The sequence below is a fragment of the Ovis aries genome, chromosome 9 (genome assembly GCF_016772045.2).
Source record: "Ovis aries strain OAR_USU_Benz2616 breed Rambouillet chromosome 9, ARS-UI_Ramb_v3.0, whole genome shotgun sequence".
Taxonomy (NCBI): Eukaryota; Metazoa; Chordata; class Mammalia; order Artiodactyla; family Bovidae; genus Ovis; species Ovis aries.
Genome location: NC_056062.1, coordinates 74933444 through 74954671, shown reverse-complemented (window position 1 = coordinate 74954671; position 21228 = coordinate 74933444). Strand labels below are relative to the sequence as shown.

The 21228-nt window shown below is 41.1% G+C and overlaps 1 protein-coding gene across 4 annotated transcripts in view; it reads right to left on the bottom strand.

The window, feature by feature from the left end:
- The window catches only part of UBR5 (ubiquitin protein ligase E3 component n-recognin 5), a 140371-nt gene extending 119524 nt beyond the window's left edge, over window positions 1-20847 (bottom strand). For all 4 annotated transcript variants that reach the window (XM_027973156.3, XM_060393865.1, XM_027973157.3 and 1 more), the window contains exon 1: window positions 20266-20847. In XM_027973156.3, coding sequence (XP_027828957.1) covers window positions 20266-20327 — 62 coding nt within the window. In that variant the 5' untranslated portion in view covers window positions 20328-20847. The remainder of the gene's footprint in view (window positions 1-20265) is intronic.
- Window positions 20848-21228: the final 381 nt, after the last annotated feature.

The following is a 21228-nucleotide window of genomic DNA, read 5'->3' as shown; positions in this document are numbered from 1 at the left end:
AATGAACAAACTGCATAATTTTCCGAGATCAGCCTCTAAATATTACATAATTCTAACCCAGAAAGTTACAATCCTCAATTCCCATAGAGGGGCCTCCACAAAACAAGGATTTCTCATTATAACTTCAGATTTTATGAGTGCTCACTTTAGTTATAAAGAAAACTTCTGTGTGTACTATAAAATTCACTGTTCATTGGGTTTTTAGTAGCCCTAAATGTAAAAAAGATTCAGTAAAAAATGAATCTTAGAGCATGATTAAGAAAAAGTTTCTCTCTGATGTAACATGATAAAAGTTAATTTTTTAGCCACTGCTTTAATCGTGGCTTGCAGGAAGTCCAAAATATGATTCAACTCAAACTGACACTTCACTGACATTTCCTACTACCTTTCTCATCTAAAGCTTCCACCCACTCTCCTCCATGCTTTTAGTCCTGGGAAGGCCCTTAGAAACTGTCCAACCCCACATCTTCATTTTACAATAACAACAATAAAGCCTCTTCTGGCTCGAAACAGAAAAAAACAACAAAAGGTACTGCAGGCACAAAAAGAAGATGCAGGGTCTTTCTTTTTCACATTCACACAAAAGTTACTGCAATTTCCTCACATATTCCATTTAATAAAAACTGCAAAACACCAAGAAAAATGGTACATGACCAATATCACTTTAAAACTGACCACAAATAATACACCTAATAACAAGATTTATTTCTAACAAATTTTACATACAAATAGATGTCACCTTCGTATTAACCTTAGTGGTAGCCTACACATTTATGCCAACAATAACCCTACCCAAAAGACTTAGAACTCTCCTCTGAAACTGTGTAAAGCGTCTTTTAAATGCCACTAACTAGGCAGTAGTTAGTACAAGGCCTGGTACGTAGTAGGTATGCAAATAAATGATTATTAAAATAAATAGATTCTGCAGCAATACCTAGTCATTTCAAGACAGATGTGGCTCTGGATATAGAAAAACATTCAGTCCTAAAGCTGACTAATCAAAGGGATGGTAAAGCTGAGTAGTTTCTGTCCTAAGAAATTTCTGTTTCACAGGAAATACCCGCTGCATTTGAACAGTCACAGTGAACAACTTATCACTGGCCCACATTTCAATCTTAAAGTCTCAGGACACAGCAAATGTTTCACATTTCCTAAACTATGCACCTAGTCAACCACTTGACTCTAAGTGGAATACCAGTATTCTGGCCTATAGTCCATGGGGTCACAAAGAGTTGGACACGACTGGGCAACTTTCACTTTCACTTTCAGTGAGGTCAAAGAAATACATTCACCTTGGTTCCCCTTATGATTCTGACCTGGATATTCTGGAGAGAGGTCTATGATATTAAGCTGTTTAACTGTCTAGTTTAATACTTCGGTCTGGAAATATTATGTGCACTAGCAGCTACTACTGCCATAAAATGCATTTTGTCCAGCACTATAAATGTCAAATCTTCATTGTTTCTGCTGTCAAATACATGGTATCAATCTTTCCTAAAACTTCCAATGTACCCAAATCTCCTCCTGAACAATTACACTTTACTATTAGTTTATCATTGTTTTTAATGGTTGTGGTAGTCTTAAAAAAAAAAAAATCCATAAATTCTTTGGTACTCATGCCATCAAGAGGTGAAGTCTAATCCTTCTCCTTTAAATATGGGCCTTATGATTTGTTTCTTGAACAAACATCTGGGCTGAAGAAATACTGCATGACTGCTACGGCTATGTCAGGAAAGGGCATTCTAGCCTGGCTGTCTGTCTCTTGGGACAAGTGTCTGTTAAACTTTGCACTACCTGGGAGACCTCACAAAGGTAGAGATGCCTGAGAAACATCAGTATTCCACATCCCAGCCATCTGAGTCTTCCAGATGACTCCAGCTACCATCTGATAGCAGCTGCATAAATCTAGTTAAGAACCACCTAGCTGAGTACTGTCAATCGCCAGAAATAATAATAAATGAGCACTGTTTCACACCATTAAGTCTGGAGTGATTATACAATAAAAAACCAGAATGACGATCAAAAGAAATCTCAGCATTTTCTTTGGTCCTAGTTCCACTAGTATATGAATAAAGCCTCGTTTTTTATTCATCTCTGATAATCTTCCTACCAGTTTCCTTTAACTGTGCCAAGTTTAAAAACCAAAACTTTATATACCTACACCTGTGAACTGTCTTAAATGTTTATATCACCTATCTTATTTATAAATCTATTTAATCTTCAGTTCAGTTCAGTCGCTCAGTCGTGTCCAACTCTTTGCGACCCCATGAATCGCAGCATGCCAGGCCTCCCTGTACATCACCAACTCCCAGAGTTCACTCAGACTCATGTCCATCGAGTCCGTGATGCCATCTAGCCATCTCATCCTCTGTCGTCCCCTTCTCTTCCTGCCCCTAATCCCTCCCAGCATCAGAGTCTTTTCCAATGAGTCAACTCTTCACATGAGGTGGCCAAAGTACTGGAGTTTCAGCTTTAGCATCATTCCTTCCAAAGAAATCCCAGGGCTGATCTTAGACTCACCTTAATAGTAAATCTTTTCTCAAAAGCCAATCTTTACATAACATCATATACTTCTATATACTCTAGTAACTAATACAACGTTGACGAGCCAACTCTCCTGTCAATCACCCAGTAACATATACTGGTAGAATGTTCTCATGTCCTCATTCCTACAGTTCAGAGACCACATAAGGAAACAGAAGTGGGTAAGGCCAAAACCTTCACCATCTACTGATCTCTTATTAAAGTGGTCTCCAAAAACCCCTGCAAGTTTTACAACTGCACAGCGCCCACACCTTTTGAAGTCAAGCTGGTGCTAATCATAGGATGTTACCTGACAAACAAAATGTAATCCAATGCCAGACGTGCAGAGTGAAACTGCAAATCTTGCAAAAATGCATGACTGCACCAGATCTACAGAAAGCAACACTGAGAAATTCATTAAAACACACACTGCTGATAAATGAAAATTATATACACAGACCAATTAAAAGTTCATAAAAATTGGAAACAATGACACAGCTATAAACAGAATAATTTTAGTATTTCAATAATTAAGTGAGGCCCTTGGAAAAAAATCACAATTTTTTTTTAATGACTCCTGACAAAATTCAAAAGAAGCCAATACAATGCATGGGCCTTGACTGAATTCTGGTTTGAAAAAACTAAGCTAAGTATACAGACATTTTAAAGACAAGTGGAGAAAAGCTAAGGTATAAAGGATCTTTGTTAATTTTCTAAACTGAGAATGATGGTTGTACAGAAGAAGATCCATATTGTTGGTAATGCAAGTCCACCATGTATTTAAAATTTAAAAAAGCACCATGATGACTGCAACTCCTAAACAGCTCAACAAAGTCATTTATATATACATGTGTATTCTGCAAATCTGGAAAAAATAATTACCAAAACAACAATTACTGAATGGATAAGGTAAAAACTCCCTGTTACCTTCTTTCAATTTTTCTGCATATCTGAAAATGTTTACAATAGAATGTTGGGTGGGAAAAAGAATATCCGCCTCACCAAAATTACATACACATATACAGTCAAGACTTCCTCACTGAAGGAAGGTCTCCTACATGAAAAGAAATATGGGGGGAGGGTGGAGGAAGGGGGTATCAAGTGAAGTTATACTGTGGTATCTTTCAATGTTACTAAAACAGTACATTCAAAAAAATCCATACACTAAATTCATTCCTTATTCTAGAGATTGGAATATAGTTCTACACTAATTTTTATTAAAATAAACTACTTTATTTTGCTTACTTTTGAAGTTCAGATTAATTTAACAAAAATATGTACTAACATATGTCAAGCACTAGGAATGCAGAGACCACAATCAGCCTGTCTTCAAAGAGATGATCACTCAGCTCCCCGGATGGCACTCACAGGCTCAAACTGAAGGAAGGACAATTTAAAGAGTGGTTCTGCAGGATAATGAGAATGTTAAAGAAACCATTTAGGGATACCCCAAAGAATAATTTGGTGGGCTTTCCCATCATTCCTAACTGATTACATTTTTAACAGAAATACATTTCAAATAGATGTGACACGTGGAAATTAAACACCACACATTTCAAAAGAAGTGTTTCATAACTCAAAGAGTGTGTCACTATCCTCAAGGGCAAGACTTTGGGCCTCTTTAGTTCACTGATATAGCCCAAGTATCTGGCCCAAAACAAGCCCTCAGTACATATTTGTTGACTAATAACGAATGAATGAATGAAATGAAGTTGAATTTCTTTTCATGTTCATTTATAGTTAAATTATGGTGAAAATTCTGGTCAATTTACTAGGAGGAAAAAAGTGCTTAAATTTTTTATCACAATGTTTTTGCCTATCTTCTCCCTGGGTGATATCTGAATATAAAATGGAAATGGTAAGCTTTAGCCCCAAATCCAAAAGTCTTTCAACACATACAACTTCTTTGAGGCATGGCTGTGAATAAATATTCTGTAAACTCAAGTCAGAAATTATGTCCATATATCTGATGTCATATATATGACATATATTATATGACATAACATATATATCATATATTAATGGCTCTGTTCAATATCAAAGTTCAAAACAAGTTTTAGAAATAATTATTTGTAGAATCATTCCTCAGTTTTACACAAAGAAATTATACTTCATGTAAGAAGTTTCTAAAGAAAAAACAAACTTCAGTGAAATTTCCTGCTTTACATGAATAGCTAACTAAAACACTTTCCTAGGGATTTATTCTTTTTCTATTATTAAAATAATATATACTCACACAGAAATATGTACAACACTAAAACATACTGAAAAGACATCAAAGCAATCGCTCCTAACCCGTAAACAAGCACGCTGTCTTTTTCTTTCACCACTTATGAAACTTTTATTTTTTAACCTGGTTAAGACCATGAACTGCTTAACATAGAAAAATGCAGTCTTTTATTTCTCTCAGTGATATTATTGGTCCGTTTACAGGATTTTCCCAACAGCATTAAGGCATTGAACTAAACCACCTATCCAAGCTTGTTTGTTCCCATTAACATTAACAAATACCAACAACTTGGCTGGAGAGAGGTTTAAGGGTGCTATTTGTAGCCACAAAATCAAGCAGCTGGCCAAAACGAGGATGGAATTCACACCCTTAACTGCACTGAACTGGTTTAGTTGCTGTATGTCTAACCCACTACATAAATATAAGAAAACTATTCAACTGATGTGAATCCCTATGTAGTTACTCTGATCATTCTCTCACCTTAGGGGCTTCACACATGCTGTTCCTTCCACTAGGAAGCTCTTCTAGTCCTCCAGGCCGTATCCTACATCACACATATCCCCACCAGCTCCTCAGCCTACCCCATCTTCAGAATCCTGTCCTCCTATTAAACATTTCTCCTTCCAATAAGCTTTCCTTCTTTGCAAGACTGGGCCATGTGCCTCTGGTGAGGAATCCTTTACTTCTTCTTTCCCTGTATCATCATACTGCACTATAATGGCCTGTTTTTACCACAGACTAAGCTCTACCACCATACACCCAAGGTTAGAACTAGCATGTAGCAGAAGCCCCACAAAATCTGCTGAATTAAACAATAAGATACTATTTAATGACACACATGTGCAAACATACACAGTGTATACATACTAATATTTAATTGCATATGTGCATATATATACACACACGCACACTAAAAGGTGTGCGTGTGTGTATATATATACTAACAGGTATGTGTGTATCAGAAAAATAAGTTACTTCCCATGCCCATTCCAAGAAGAAAATAAAAAGCAATAAATTACTGTATTACTGTAACGCTTAGTCTGCCACTTCACTAATCATCTGGGCATGCTAGCACTCAATTCCCTCAGCTGTAAAATATGAAAATCCTAAAATCCTCCTTGATGTAAAATTTTGAACATCTCAAAAATGACTTTCTACTCAGCAAAGTCAAGTAGACTTGTAATCTACTCAAGTCAAAAGGGAGGATCAATTATTATAGCCTACCATACAGCATAATAGGTACCTTAGAAAACAGAAGATAAATTCCCACTGAGCACTTAAAAGGTAGCAGGACTGCTCAAACAGCCTCCCCAAAGAGAAAAGCCTCAGCCCACCCCAAACCAAAGGTGAGCACACACTCCCAAGCCCAGGAGGTATAAGCCATCAATGAGTTTTTGCTTTATCACACGTTATTTCAAATAATCTTTTGCTACCCAGAACCTTCCCCCATTAAATTTATATGGAAAGTATAATGAAATGATTACATAATTTTATACTAATTAAATTTACTCATGTCAAATCAAATACACAAGCCCCATCAGTTAAAAAATTGAGGGGAATAAAAAACAAAACAGAAGAGTTGGGCTGATTTTCAAGAGATCCACTCCAGTTAAACAAACAAGGTGTTCAGAGTTTAGAATGTCCACTGCTTCTAAATAGAGGCTTCCCAGGTGGCTCAGTGGGTAAGAATCCGCCTGTAATGCAATGCAGGAGACATGGGTTCGATCCCTGAGTTGGGAAGCTCCCCTGGAGGAAGGAACGGCAACTCATCCCAGCATTCTTGCCTGGAGAATCTCACGGACAGAGGAGCCTGGCAGGCCACAGTCCACAGGGTCACAAAGAGTCAGACATGACTCAAACAACTGAGCACTGCTTCTAGATACCCATTAGAATGAGTTGAAAGAACAGAACAGAAGGTCTGAGGCAGGAAATAAAAATGAAATCTTAGAAGAGCAAAGCTGACCAATACGTATTAAATACAATTTATAAAACAGTATCTAAAGACCAACAACCACACAGACTCAAAGAGATGAACTTTCAGACGTCACATTCATCCATCCCCTCATCTTACAAATGAGTAAACTAAAACTCACTGCAAGGAAATGACTTGCCCGAGATTACATGACTGATAATAGAAGAACCAAATGTCTCCTGACTCCAAATTTAGTGTCTTCTCAGTTTTCAGAGCTCCTTCCCCAAAAGGGCATGCCTATCAAACACAAAAGTTTTTCAGAGACACATAACACTGTAAGAACTGTAATACTTGATAATGAATGTCATTATCACAAAACAAACCTTTTGAAAACAGATAAAAATGAGAAAACTTAAAAGATTAAGCACATACATCCAAATTCAGAAATGCATTTTTGATTATTTCATCTCACCTTCAGGTCTTAAATCCCGTGTGAAATGCAAAGCCTGTAAAACTGATCACGAGTATCTAGAACCATAAATCATCTTAAAATATTCACTGGCAGTGTACTACATGAGACTGTCATCTTAAATGACAGTAACAATGAAAGCATCAGGGAACACCAGGTTGCATTCCGAAGTTTCTCTGTGCTCCGACACTGCTCTCCTGGCAGCATTCAAGGCAGCCACAGTACTCTTGCCTGGGAAATGTCATGGACAGAGGAGCCTGTAGGGCTACAGTCCATGGAGTTGCGAAGAGTCAGATACAACTGAGCGACTAAGCAACAGCATCAAGCCCAGCCTGTGTAGGCACAAACAGAAAGGAGCACAGACTCCCCACATAAGCTCTTCAAGCGTCCCCTAGACCCTCCCTGCCACTTTCCAATATCTCTTCCACAACTAATTCAAAACACTAGAAACTTGTTTTCACACCCTAACAGGCCATTAATCTCTTATGTTTTTAATCCCTAGACAGATCTTTTGCAAACAAAAAGCAAAGGAACAACAACAACTGAAAAAAAAAAATAAACCCCACTGTCTGTATGTAAACTGTCCTCAAAACAATTCGACAGTTCTGGACTACTATTTAAACTCTTATTATCAGTATCAAATACAGACATCTATGATGAACCTCTGGTTGCTACCGGCATCTTCAATGACTATAAATGAAAACTCTTTAGGCTCAAGAGAATGGAGGTTGAACCAGTACCCACACCCTGAAACCTTGTCTTCAAAGCCTTTTGCAAGCACCAGGTTTAATCATCAGATCCTTCTTCTCTGTCACTTACAGTCTCCCTTAGCACTTAATTCTTTATTTACATGCCTGTTTCCCCATTAAACTGAAAGCTCCAAGCGGGCAGAGGCCATCATCTTTGCATCACAATGTATATAATTTAAATAGTCACCGAATTGAGCAAAAGAGTAAAATCTTCCCACTTTGCCTCTTTTTTTTTCCCATTTATCAACAAAATTTAAGTAAAAGAAACCATGGACAACCTTAGACCCACAGTCCTTTCTTCCTCTGAGCCATTCTACAATACAAAAATCCTTTTCCCTATCACAATCCTAAGAGCACAGAAACTGGAGCAGAAAAGTCCGAAATAATCTGGTCCAATTCTCTCATTTTACAAATGAGAGTTACAGCATTTATTCATGGTCACACAGCCAATTAGTATCAGACACACACGCAAACCAACAAATCCCCAACTGCTTCCTCCAATTTATATCCCATTATCATTGTATCAAAAACAGACTGACTGCCTACTGTGTGTGTGTGTGTGTGTTAGCCACTCAATTGTGTCCGACTCTTTGCAACCCCAGGGACTGCAGCCCTCCAGGCTCCTCTGTCCATGGGATTCTTTAGGCAAGAATACTGGAGTAGCCATTCCCTTCTCCAGTCAATCTGTCCCAACCCAGGGACAGAACCAAAGACCGCTGTGCAGGAGACTGCACAGCAGGCAGACTCTTTACCGTCTGAGCCACCAGAGAAGCCCTGACTGCCTACTGAGTATCCCATCAATTCAAAATCATCTAAGAATACCAAGTTTTCTTTGTGTCTTTTGTTTGTGTCTTCTAATCTATATTTTCTTAACAGACAAAGACTTCTCAAAAATGCATATGCAGAAAATACATCTTTGCATTTCTAGTACTTTGACAAGGATGTGAAAAATACTTGGCACAATCAAGATGTTACCATTGGGAGAAGCTGGGTTATGAGTACATGGGTCCTTTTCTGCATTATTTTTTCAACTTTTTGTGAGTCTATAATTATTTCAAAGTAAAAAGTTAAAAATAAATCACAAACATGGCCCACCTACCTGATGTCACTCCAGGACCCACTAACCTATCACCTCACTCTTCTACAAACTTTCCCAAAAGAGCTAGAAAAAGTTCCAACTGCTTCTCAACCCAAATTCCAGGAAGGGCTGGTGCAGCTACCCCAAGCCTAGCACAACATTTGAGAAGCACACAAACATTTACTGAACAAGGGAAACTCACCTAACATTGTTCTCGACTCTGTGTCGGCAACATACAGCAAATATTGACACAGGCCAAACTTCTGCCAGTCTGTCACAGTTTGCTACTCGCCCATGGGTCAGTGTCACTCCCCTAAGACTGTAAACCTATGAGCACTGGCATGCGTTTTTAAAAAGCTATCCTCTCAGTGTCTCACAGTTCTGGGGAAGACCTGATTTTTATGTAACTTGTTTCAAATTTTTTTAATTTCATTTGTAAAAACAGAAACAAAAATTACTCTAGCCTCAGACAGACGGTTAGAGAACCTATGGTCTGATGGAGAAAGGATGGCTGGGGGCAGTGAGGAACTGGCAAGTTTGGCCCTACTTGCTGTCGTCGTCGTCGTTCAGTCGCCAAGTCGTGTCCAACTCTGCGACCCCATGGACTGCCGCATGCTAGGCATCCTTCTCCTTCACTACCTCCTGAAGCATGCTCAAATTCATGTCTATTGAGCCGATGATGCTATCTAATCATCTCATCTTCTGCCAGCCTCTTCTCCTTTTGCCTTCAATCTTTCCCAGCATCAGGGTCTTTTCCAATGAGTATTCTCTTCACATCAGGTGGCCAAAGTATTAAGAGTTTCAGCTTCAGCATCAGTCCTTCCAATGAATATTCAGGGTTGATTTCCTCTGGACTGACTGGTTTTGCTGTCATTGATGAATTTTAAAACAAAGAAATGTGGATAAGAGCCTTTTATACCAGGATCTTCATACTTTTTTGTTCCTGATGATGGCAGTCCATTTAGATACTATGAGAAAAACTGCTTCAAATCAAAAAACCTCTTAATCAGAAAAGGCTACCAGAATAAATGTTTTTACATCTGGTTAGGTTATATTACTTACAAAACTTTAACACTATTGCCAGAAAAACTTTCTATTAAAAAAAAGATTTTAAATATATCATCCTCAAAGATAAATGCTATCACCCCTCAAGAATGCCCTTGAATTTAAAAAAAAAAGAGAGAGAAGATTGAATCTTCATGTCAACTGAAAGCTTTTTACATTTCCAAAGAGACTTCTGAGGAATCAAGAGACCCTGGAGAAGAAAAGCAAAAGACCAACTAGCCTAGAATCCCTACCATTCCACAGAGTTTTATGAAACCAAAATCATTCCGGATGGTATGGAGAGGCTGCTAATGACACACTGACTCCTGTCTCTGGAATCAGGTGTTGTATTTCTTTTTCAGTATCTCTCTGCTCTCCGAAGTGGCAGAAAGATGAGCAACTGCCAACAAAATCAGCCCCCATGCCATCTCTGACCTGCAGACGACGGGCCGCCAACCTCCCCTATAGAAGAGAGCCATTCCTGGTTCTGTGTCCCTTCGGCAGTGACAGAAACCTAACAGAAAATCAGTAGAAACACGTGGAAGCAATTTGGATTCATCCCTGCTGGCAACTGCAGGAAGCAAAAAGTAGTTCCTATACTCTCCTAAAGAACCACCACAGCAACTGTCCACAGCATCCAAGGACGCCCTCACTATCCACAGCATCCAAGGACTCCCTCCCCCTCCATATTCTTGATCTATAATGATCACAACACGTGATAAGCAGAAAAAGGCAGTTACTTAAGGAAAACACCCAAGGACTTCTCAAAGATGAAGTTTAAAAATGAAAAAGTTTAAAGTGAAGTTTAAAAACTACTAAAAATAAAAGCATACGAAGAGACTGAATGTTTAAACTAGATTTACACGCACACACAAAAAATCACCTGTCTGGTGCTTCCCTTAAAGTTTCCATATGCAGATGATGACACAGAGCAACAACTGGACTAGGTCAAATTCCCTTTGGACAGGAAGCAAAGTCACTCCCACAACAGAAGAATGTAGACAATGAACTACACAAGTTCATATACTCCTCCCCTCAAAGCTTTTCATATAAAACCCTATTTTCATCACTGAGACATCAAAATAACCCTACCGTATTATATCTGCTCTTTTGACATTCTTCATCAAGTTAACTTTCTGATCTCAAATTTGGCTTTTTCTAAAAGCTTACAAAAACCCATCATCCTCCACTTTTCACATCACAGCAGCAGGCTGTTTCTCCACAGGAAAACACTCAGGTAAACCTCCACCAGGCCTCTGAGCAGGTCTTAGAGCAGATCATAAAGAGCTACACCACCTTGTCATATGAATTCTGGAATGGCATATTCATGCTGGGGCAGAGCCAGTTTCTTGAAATGGTAGTTTCTCAACACTTTTCCTTTTGTACTAAAAAAGAATGGGGCCTGAACTGATGAAAAAGGAAATAAAATTCTATCTATTCATTCACTTCGCAGTGCTCCCTAGACTGGACACTGTCATAATCTTTATAACTGGTGATCTAGAATACCACTATTACTAATGAAACTCCAGACTACATAATCTCTTTTATATATGTGTGTGTGTGTATATATATATATATACACATATATATTAACATGAAAATTTGCTATCAAGAAAAATGTACGTTTGAGTAGCTTTTTCCTATGAAAAATAATGTAACGTGGAGTCAAGAAAAATTTCAAATACATAAAATTATATGCAGCATGATCACAATTATATTTTAAAAGAAAAATCCATGTATAGGAAAAAAGAGACCAGAAAGTCACCAAAATACTACCAGTGATGGCACCCTTGCTAGACTTTATAAACTGTGTTTTCTGAATCTTGTGTAAGAATGCTTTTTATTTTTTATATAAATTTATTTTAATTGGAGGCTAATTATTTTACAATATTGCAGTGAGAATGCTTTTTAATAGTAAGGAATTTTTAAAAACTATTAACAGTCAAAAACTTGAAAACAGCTCCAATTTCCATCAGCTAGAAAACAGATGACAATATAGCGATTATCCAAACAATGAAATACTACTACCACAATCAACGTGGCATCTGGTCCCACAATTTCATGGCAAATAGATGGGGAATAAATGGAAACAGTGAGACTTTATTTTCTTGGGCTCCAAAATCACTGTGGACAGTGACTGCAACTATGAAACTAAAAGACACTTGCTCCTTGGAAGGAAAGCTATGACAAACCTAGATAGTGTATTGAAAAGCAGAGACATCACTTTGCCAACAAAGGTCTGTACAGTCAAAGCTGTGGTTTTTCCAGTAGTCATGTCATGAATGTGAGAGTTGGACCATAAAGAAGGCTGAGCACCAAAGAAATGATGCTTTCAAACTGTGGTCCTGGAGAAGACTCTTGAGTCCCTTGGACTGCAAGAACATCAAACCAGTCAATGCTAAAGGAAATCAGTCCTGAATATTCACTGGAAGGACTGATACTGAAGCTCCAATACTTTGGCTACCTGATACGAAGAGTCAACTCATTGGAAAAGACCTTGATACTAGGAAAGACTAAAGGCAGGAGAAGGGGATGACAGAGGATGAGATGGTTGGATGGCATTACTGACTCAAATGGATATGTGTTTGAGCCATCTCCAGGAGATAATGAAGACAGGGAAGCCTGGTGTGATGCAGTCCATGAGGTCCCAGTCAGACACGACTTGGTGACTAAAAAACAACAACCATAATTAACAAAAGAAAAAAAACTGTTACATGTGCTAAGGAAAAGTCCCCAGACACATGATCCCTTTTCCATGAAATTCTAAAAATGGCCAAATTACAGTGAGAGAAAGAATAGCTGTTTTCAGGAGCGTGGTGGGAATAAGGGGCTCAGAAAGCAAAAGGGCACCAGGGAACTTTTGGGATCATGAAAATATTCTGTATCTTGATTGTAATCATGGTTACACAACTATACACATTTGTCAAAACTCAAACTGTACACTAAAAATGGGTGAATTTTACTGTATGTAAGTTAAACTTCAATAAAGCTGAGTTACAAACTAAATAAGAATAGAGAAAGTTGAAACATTTTATTAAGGTGAATGATACCACTGGAAACTGAACAAATAACATTACTTTGCTGTTTAAGCTTATATTTTTATTTACATGTGAAGTAACATTAATTTGTAACACTTTATTCAATATCCTGACAAAAATGAGGATATCAGAAACCACAATTACCTAAGAATTTATCATATTTCTCATTTTGAAGGGGTTTATTACCACTACAGTGATCTTATCAAGAAAATAATATAAAATATGATCTCATTAGAGGATAATTTCTAATAGCTAAATTCAATTTACCAGTAATCTTACCTCTATGAAAGTGTTAGTCGCTGAGTTGTGTCCAACTCTTTGTGACCTCATGGACTGTAGCACACTAGGCTCCTTTGCCCATGGCGTTCTCCAGGCAAGAATACTGGAGTGGGTTGCTATGCCCTTCTCCAGGGGAATCTTCCTGACCCAGGGATAGAATCTGGGTCTCCCACATCATCGGCAGATTCTTTACCATCTGAGCCACCAGGGAAGTCTTACCTCTATATTAAGTTAGAAGAATGCAGTAAACTTTTCACACGACTTTTGCCTCAATGTGCCCCACTTTCAAGAACTCTGTCTTTCCATCATTATTACAAGCAACTTGCTGACCAAATGTTATCACACTAGAGGTTAAAGATGTGACAACATCTGTCAGGAATATTTCCAATGTAATGTTGCCTATCCATCTAAGGCTATTATCGAACAAATTTCTCTTAAGAATGTCAAATTTTATAACATGTTAAAATTTAATTGGTTTTATTATGTAAAATCACAAAACGGTCAATCATCAAAAATAAGCTTTCATGTAACAACAGGAAAAATTTAAACAGACTGAACTCTGAGATTAAGACAATTTTTTTAAAGCTTTCAACTTTGAGATATATAATGAATGTATATCAAATATATGATCTGAGGGAAAGGAATAAGAGGGAAGACACTTTAAATCAGGTTGTTGAAATTGGGTGCTCACTATACTATCCTCTTTACTTTTGTATATGTTTTAAAGTTCATAATAAAAAGCTTTAAAATAATTTTCAGAATAAAACTTAAAAATTATTTTAAAAACAAATCAACATTTCAAAATTACAGTGAGCCAGGAGACAGGCTGTTGTCATTTGCTCAGAATGCCAAGGTGTCAAAATGACAGAAACAGACTATAATTAGAGTTTGTTTTCTTAACTAGAAATACAGTTGGCCCTGTGTCTCTAAGGGGTACTGGTTCCAAGAGTCCCGGCGGGTACCAAAACCCTTGGCTGCTTAAGTCCCTTTATAAAATAACTAGTACAAATAGTTAGCACTTGGTATCTGTAGATATGAAACCTGTGGATACCAAGGGCCTAGTGTATGTATGATGAAAATGGGGCACAAGGACATTAATACATTCTCCTATCACATAAGATTATTCCCCTCAATACACTCTGCAAGATCTACTTACGTGTAATTTGACACAGTCCTCAGTGACTAAACTTTCCTTTAAAGACTATTTCCTAAATAATGTTAATTGTTAAGGAAAAATCCTCACCTTTTCTAAAGTTCATCCCATGATTCCTAGTTGTACTCCTGTGTACTATGTAATTGCCTTCCCAAGTATCTGTTTACTCCTAGACCTACAATTTACTCACTGATTTTTTGATTTATAAAACTAATCTTCCCTTGTTTGTTTTCATTTTCAATTTTTTGTTTGGCTATTCCATACCCTGTCTTTAATCTTACTTTCCTTAAACAACTTAATCATTTTTGAGGCTTGCCTGGACTTTCTCAGTAAAGTCACTCTAGTATTATTGTTTCTAGGTAACTATCTCAATAATCAAATAGTCAGATTTCCCACTGGTTTGGTGACGTGATGCTCTATTCCACCCTAATACTGTGTTTTTTTGGTGTAGCACAATGAAACTTTAAGCAGCTTTCAACTATTATAACCTCTACCCACCACAATCTTTGTTCAGCTCCACATACTCCCAGGCCTCTTTTCTGGATCCTACTGAAGGGATGAGGATATGGCTGAGTCTTTAAAACCCAACAGTTCCTAATAAAATAAGATGCACTTACTAAATGCCAGGTATTGTGCAAAAAGCTCTTTCTGTGTCAACCCTGCCCAACAGAATTTGCAGTGATCATGGCACTGTTCTGTATCTGCACTGTCCGAGCTACTAGCTACATGTGGGTACAGAGCACTTGAAATGTGATTACTGTTACTATGGAACTGACTTGTTAATTTTATTTCTTTTCAACTAATTTCAATTTAAGTAAGTCATGTCTTGAGACTAACTTATATTGCTTGAATTTTTCATAAATTTCCCTTTAGTTTTACATCTGTATATATTCAAGATGATCTATGATAGAGTTTCTGAACCTCACCACAACTGACATCATGGATAGGTTCATACTTTACTGTGGGGCTGTCCTGTGCATTGCAGGGTGGTGAGCACCACCTCTGATGTCTACCCAACCAGAGGCCAGTAACAATGCCCCAACTGGGACAACCAAAAAATGTCTCCAAACACGGCAAACATCCCCGGGGGTGGGGGGGTGGGGGGGGGGGGGGGGGGGGGGGGGGGGGGGGGTGCGGGGAGCAAAAACTACACCCAATTGAGAACCACTGGTCTAAGACTAACAGTCTGGATTCTGCACTCAATGCTAAGGATATTCTAGTGCAATTCCTCTAGTGCCTGTTTTCCTATTTGGAAACCAGACAAAATGTAAAAGCTGTAAAAAGTAACTATCTCTTTATAATATTTTCCACAGAACCTATAATATTGTGCTTTCCCACCTGCTATCTCAACTATTCTTCACCAACAAGGGTACTACTATACCTGACTTAGAAACTGAGTCTGGAGGGGTGGGGAGGAGTGGCAGGGAATGAGACTGTAAGGGCTTAAACGACTTGCCTACCACAACATAGTTAATAACTAGCAGGGCTGAGACAAACCAGATTTAGGAATTCTTAATTTTAAACTCCTATCTACACTACCTTACTCTGTAGCCTTATAGCTTCTAAAGGGGGAGCTCCTTGGAGAAAAACCTTTTCAATGTAACAGTCTCAACCCAGATTGTTTCTGGTCACACAGCACATTATAATGCCTAAGAGCAAAGCTCACAGGAAAATTCCACATCCAGACCAACAACGTGAACTGCGTTGCAATGTAGCCAACCTGCATCCCAAAGAGTAATTCAAGACAGGGACTAGTCTCAGGAACACATATCACCTTAAAAGGCCTCTCCTGACCTAGTACTAGGAAAGCATTAAGAGGTTCCACGCTCTGACAAAAGGCCTAAATCAATTTGAAGTGCAGGAGGGAGGCGTTGGGGAGGAGAAATCAAAACTCTAAGACAGGTGGCTGCACAAAGGCTGGGACACCTCAGAAAGCAGAGATTTCCTAGAATACAGGCCATGTGGGACAGTGAAGAGACCTGGACTTCAAAAATTAGAAGACCCATCATGTGGCTCTCATCTGTCAGTACCATGGATAAAGTCGGTAAACTCAGGCCTGGTTTTCCAGCGCATCTGTGAAAAGAATGGTCTACTGACTTCTTCGGCACTTCCCAGGATTTGTTGAGTTGCACTTCCAGCTCGCCTCTCAATCTCAAAATGCAGTACCATGTTCTTGGTATGGTTTTTACTACTGATTATTTCTTGAGATGTTTTAAGCAGGAACATAGCACTAACTCAAGGAATTTGCTAGAAAGAAAATCAAAATGTCACACAAGTATCTGAGCACTGAGCGGTTTCAATTCCATACAAAGAATATTTGCTGAGGGGCCAGCTCTCTGCACCAGGGACCTTGTAATCACTCTGGAAATCCACAACCAATATCCTAGGCTCTAGGAATGCCTAGCCATCCCCACCTGTATTCAACTACTGCATTATTTGGTCTCCCAGGGCCAATAATTAAAGATGTTAACCCAATATACCAAGACTGTCACAGAAATGCATGAGTGCGTGCTTAATCACGTCCAACTCTTTTGCAACCCCATGGACTGTAGCCCATCAGGCTCCTCTGTCCATGGGATTTCCCAGGCAAGAATACTGGAGTGGGTTGCCATTTCCCTCTCCAGAGGATCTTCCCAATCCAGGGATCAAATTCATGTCTCCTTCACTGGCAGGATTCTTTACTGCTGGGAAGCCCATCACAAAAATAACAAGCATAAAAACACAGAGGAAACGCACTCCAGTATTCCTGCCTGGGAAATCCATAGATAAGAGAGACTGGTGAGCTACAGTCCACGGAGTGGCAAAGAGTCAGACTTGACTTTAGAGACTAAACAACAATTTTTAGCTTTAGCTTTTTTGCCTCCACATCACCCTGTTAGTATCATTCTGCCTTCTGTTTACCATTTGTTTTGTTTTGCCTGCTTCTTTTATTCCTCCTGCTAAAAAAGAAAAAACACAGAGGGAAAAAAATCAGATTTTTTTTTTAATACTGAGTACATTTTAAATGCTGACATCACATTTCTACACTAAACAAAATATATGACTTTTAATAGGATGCAGCCATTTTAAATAGAAAACTTTATTTGTACAGCACAATATTGGTGTTTTGAGGCGTTTTATTTGACTAAGCAATTTATTTTCAATACCATGCTGCCAGTCCAATCTTACTGCTTTTTGGGTAAATACTAACGTCTATGTATTTATATATATATATATTTTTTTTTTTTTCACCAAAACTATCAATTATCTTTTTGTTAGATTTTTATCTAAAGGCAAAAATTTTCTGGGCTCATTCTAGTTAAGTTAAAAGGTTCCAGAGAAAGAGTCTCCTGTGGGGAAAGATTTCCCTTAAACAATGCAGCAAAGGGTTGATCTAGTATTTTGCAACAAGGTATGCATACAGGATCTTCTTCTGAAGGGGAGACACAGAACAGCTCCACAAGTCAACTACTTCAAAACTGGAAAGCATGACTATTTCAAGCGCTGCTTTCATAAAACAGACCAGACATTCTACTGCTATGAGATACAACTACAGGTTCCTAAAATTTTATCTACAGCTGTTTTTTTTAATATCTACTACATTCTTGATGCACATATTTTACAGTCTCATTTTCGAAACCACCTGTCTTTATTTCTCATGAAAACTGAAAATGATCCAAATAGTCTCAATATTGTATACTGAGAGTACAGGAGTCAAAGCTGATTATTTGTTTACACCAAGAATGAAAAAAGAAAAGGTAGCTTTAAAAAGGATACATGTAAATTTCTAGACTAGCTGAAAAAAGAATGCTCAAAAATTATTCAAAGTGCCTAACAAAACCGCAAAATAGGTTTTGGCATGCATGATCAATTGAGTAAATTAGTTAGGATTCCTGGTATATAAAGTTAGGACTAGTATAAAAAATACACCGTGTATGTCTCTTCTGGTGCAATGTAACAAGTTCCCCCACAAGCACGGCCAACTGGATTCTATGAATGACAGACAGTACAGCTATCCTCACTACTAGCCTGGTTCTAAAATTTACCCCCCCCCCCAAAAAAAAACCTTATGTAAAAGTCTTAACAAAAGATATGTAATGAAATAAAATCGGAGTAAGACTGCATTATAAAATAAATGACTTAAAACTTATTTTCGTACTTAAAAGAACTATGTGACCACTCCAAATGATTAGTATTTTGAGAAAGTATTCCAAAAGTTCTACAAACATGTGAAATACAATATGGCTACAACAGCAAAGATTAGACAAATCCGAACCCAATGCCAGAAACCAAGCCTCCAGCTTCCCGGATTGAAAGGCTGTCCGCCCCACCTGAGGCAGTTAGATTCCCCGAAACAGAGGCCGGTATATCAGCAGAAGTTAGGCCTCCTCCTCCCTCAGGGAAGTGCATGACAAACAGGGCTTCATGCAATTTATGTCACCCGGTCACTTAACAAAAATCATATCTAACTTCTAAACGTGGGCCCTGACGGCCTTCTATATTTATGAGGAAGAGAGAGCAGCGAAAGTGTTGGTATAGAAACTTCAAATGCCCCACTTTCTGACCCTGTAAAACATTTAGCCCATCATTCGATCTGAGTCCTAGATTCTCAGCCTTGCCTAATGGAGGTTTCCCTCAACCTTTTCGGAATCTCTGTTTTGCAACAGTGAAGGAACTTTTCCTGCTTTATCTCAGTTCCCTGAGAGCATGCGGCCTTGCAATTCAATATCCTAAACTGGCAGGGAACGGTGGAGGAGGGAAGGGGAGGAATCCGGAGTCAAAACAGCCTCCTTATGAAAGACCAAAAAAAAAAAATCATAATGCCTCCTCCGCCCATAGCAAAACCCATCCCAGAAATTTACAGCGTGTTAAGAAAAGCAGCACTGCGAACTGCAAACGTAAGAGTTTTCCTTTGACTCTACGCACGGTTTTCAGCTGTCAAATTACAACTCAGGAAAACACTATCATTAGAATAAAAAAAGGAAACAAAAAAGCTCGCACCACAGGGACTGGGAAACAGGAGCTGCCAGCACCGTTTCCAGAGAAAACAGAGCAAAGGGAACCCAATCCACTTCCCTCCCCGCCCCCCACCCTCGCCTAAATTCATCCCCTCCCCGGACCGGCAAACCTCACTGCAGGGGCTCAAATTTAATAATAATAACAATAATCATGGCGCTTCCTCCCTCCCGCCACCCCACCCGCGATCTGCAGGGAATCAGCTTCTCCCACCCAGGTCCCCCGACCCCACCCCGCCCCGCCTCCCCTTCCCCCAGGAGCCCCAGGCCCCCGCCGGTCCGACCACCCCACCGGACACAGCTCCCGGGAGCCCGGGCGAACCCAGCCTACCCCGGGGCCCCTCGCCCGGCTCCTCCGCTTCCCTCTTTTTTTTTTTTTTCAGCCTCCACCATCCCCCATCCGCATTGTCTGTCTCAATTCAACTTTGACTAATATGGATTCCTCGGGCCTGGCCCGGGCGGTGATGAAGCTCCCCGCACCGGGAGCTGGATACCCACCCGCCGCCCCCACCGAGTTGAACGCGGCTCCTCCGTGGAGGCGGGGGGACCAGGGGGCGTTAGAGGGTGCAGTGCTCTTCCCCGTCCACAGCTCGCTTCCCCCCACACCCCCCCGACCCCGCGGCCCCGGTCCTTGGGACCAGAAGTTTGCCCCGGAAGGGGCCTAGCCGGGGGGCAGTGAGGACCCCCGCCCTCCCCACCGGCCGCCGGTCCGGCGCGGCCCCGTGGGGGAGGGGAGGGCGGGGAGGCGCCCCTCCCCCCGCCGCCCGCCGGCCGGCCCGCCCGCCGGCCCTATTACCTGTCATTGAGCTGGTCCTCGGTGCCCGGCAGCGGGTGAACCACGAAATGGATGGACGTCATGGTGCTTCCTTCTCGTCGTCCTCTCGAGGACGGCCCCCTCCCGCTCGGCTCCCCCCACCCCCGAACCCCTTCCCCTCGTCAAAACCCACAGCCACAGCCGCCGCCGCCTCCCGGTCCCCAAATGAGAGAAGCAAATGCGCAGGGGCCGCCGCCGCCGCCGCCGCCGCCTCCCTGCCGGGCGTGTGTCCGAGGCGCGGCGGTCCGGCGGGGCGGGCAGGAGGGCGGATCAACACGCCACCCCGCTCCCTCAGCGACAGGGCGCAGGAGTGCGAGGCCGGCGGCCGGGACCCGGGGCGCGCCGCCGCTGCCGCCGCCACCGGCAGCCGGACGTCGGGAGAGAGGGGCCCGACTGAGGAGGGGAGGGGGACGGGCTGCGGGCTGTGGGGCCGGTGTGTGGTCCCGGCGGCGGACGGGGTCCGGACTAGGGAGGTGGGGAGGGAAATGAGCCCGCTCGGCGCGTCACTGGCGAGAAGAAGCCGCCGCCGCCACCACCAGCACCGCCGCCGCCATCTTCACTTCTGCCCCAGTTTCTCCGTCTCGCAGGCTCCGCTCCCGAGCGGAGGGGGAGGGGCGAACGGGAGGAGGAGGAGGAGGGAGGAGACCGGCGGGCGTGGGGCACGGCCGCGAGGGGGCGGGGCTCCGGGAAACGGGCGGCGAGGCCCTGCCGATTGGGCGGCTCAGCCACGGCGCTGTAAGGCGCGCGCCGATTGGGCCGTTCGGCTCCCGAGCCCGGCCCCCCCCCGGGGGGGTGGGCTCGCTCCCGAGTGAGTGTTCCGGAGAGCACGTGTTCGGGACAGATGAGGCGGAGGGGCGAGCCGGCTGGGGCGGGGAGTCCGGGAGAGAGGCTAAGTGTGTGTCCCCGGCGCGGTGGTGGTGGGAGGGAACAGGGGCTCCTCCAGTC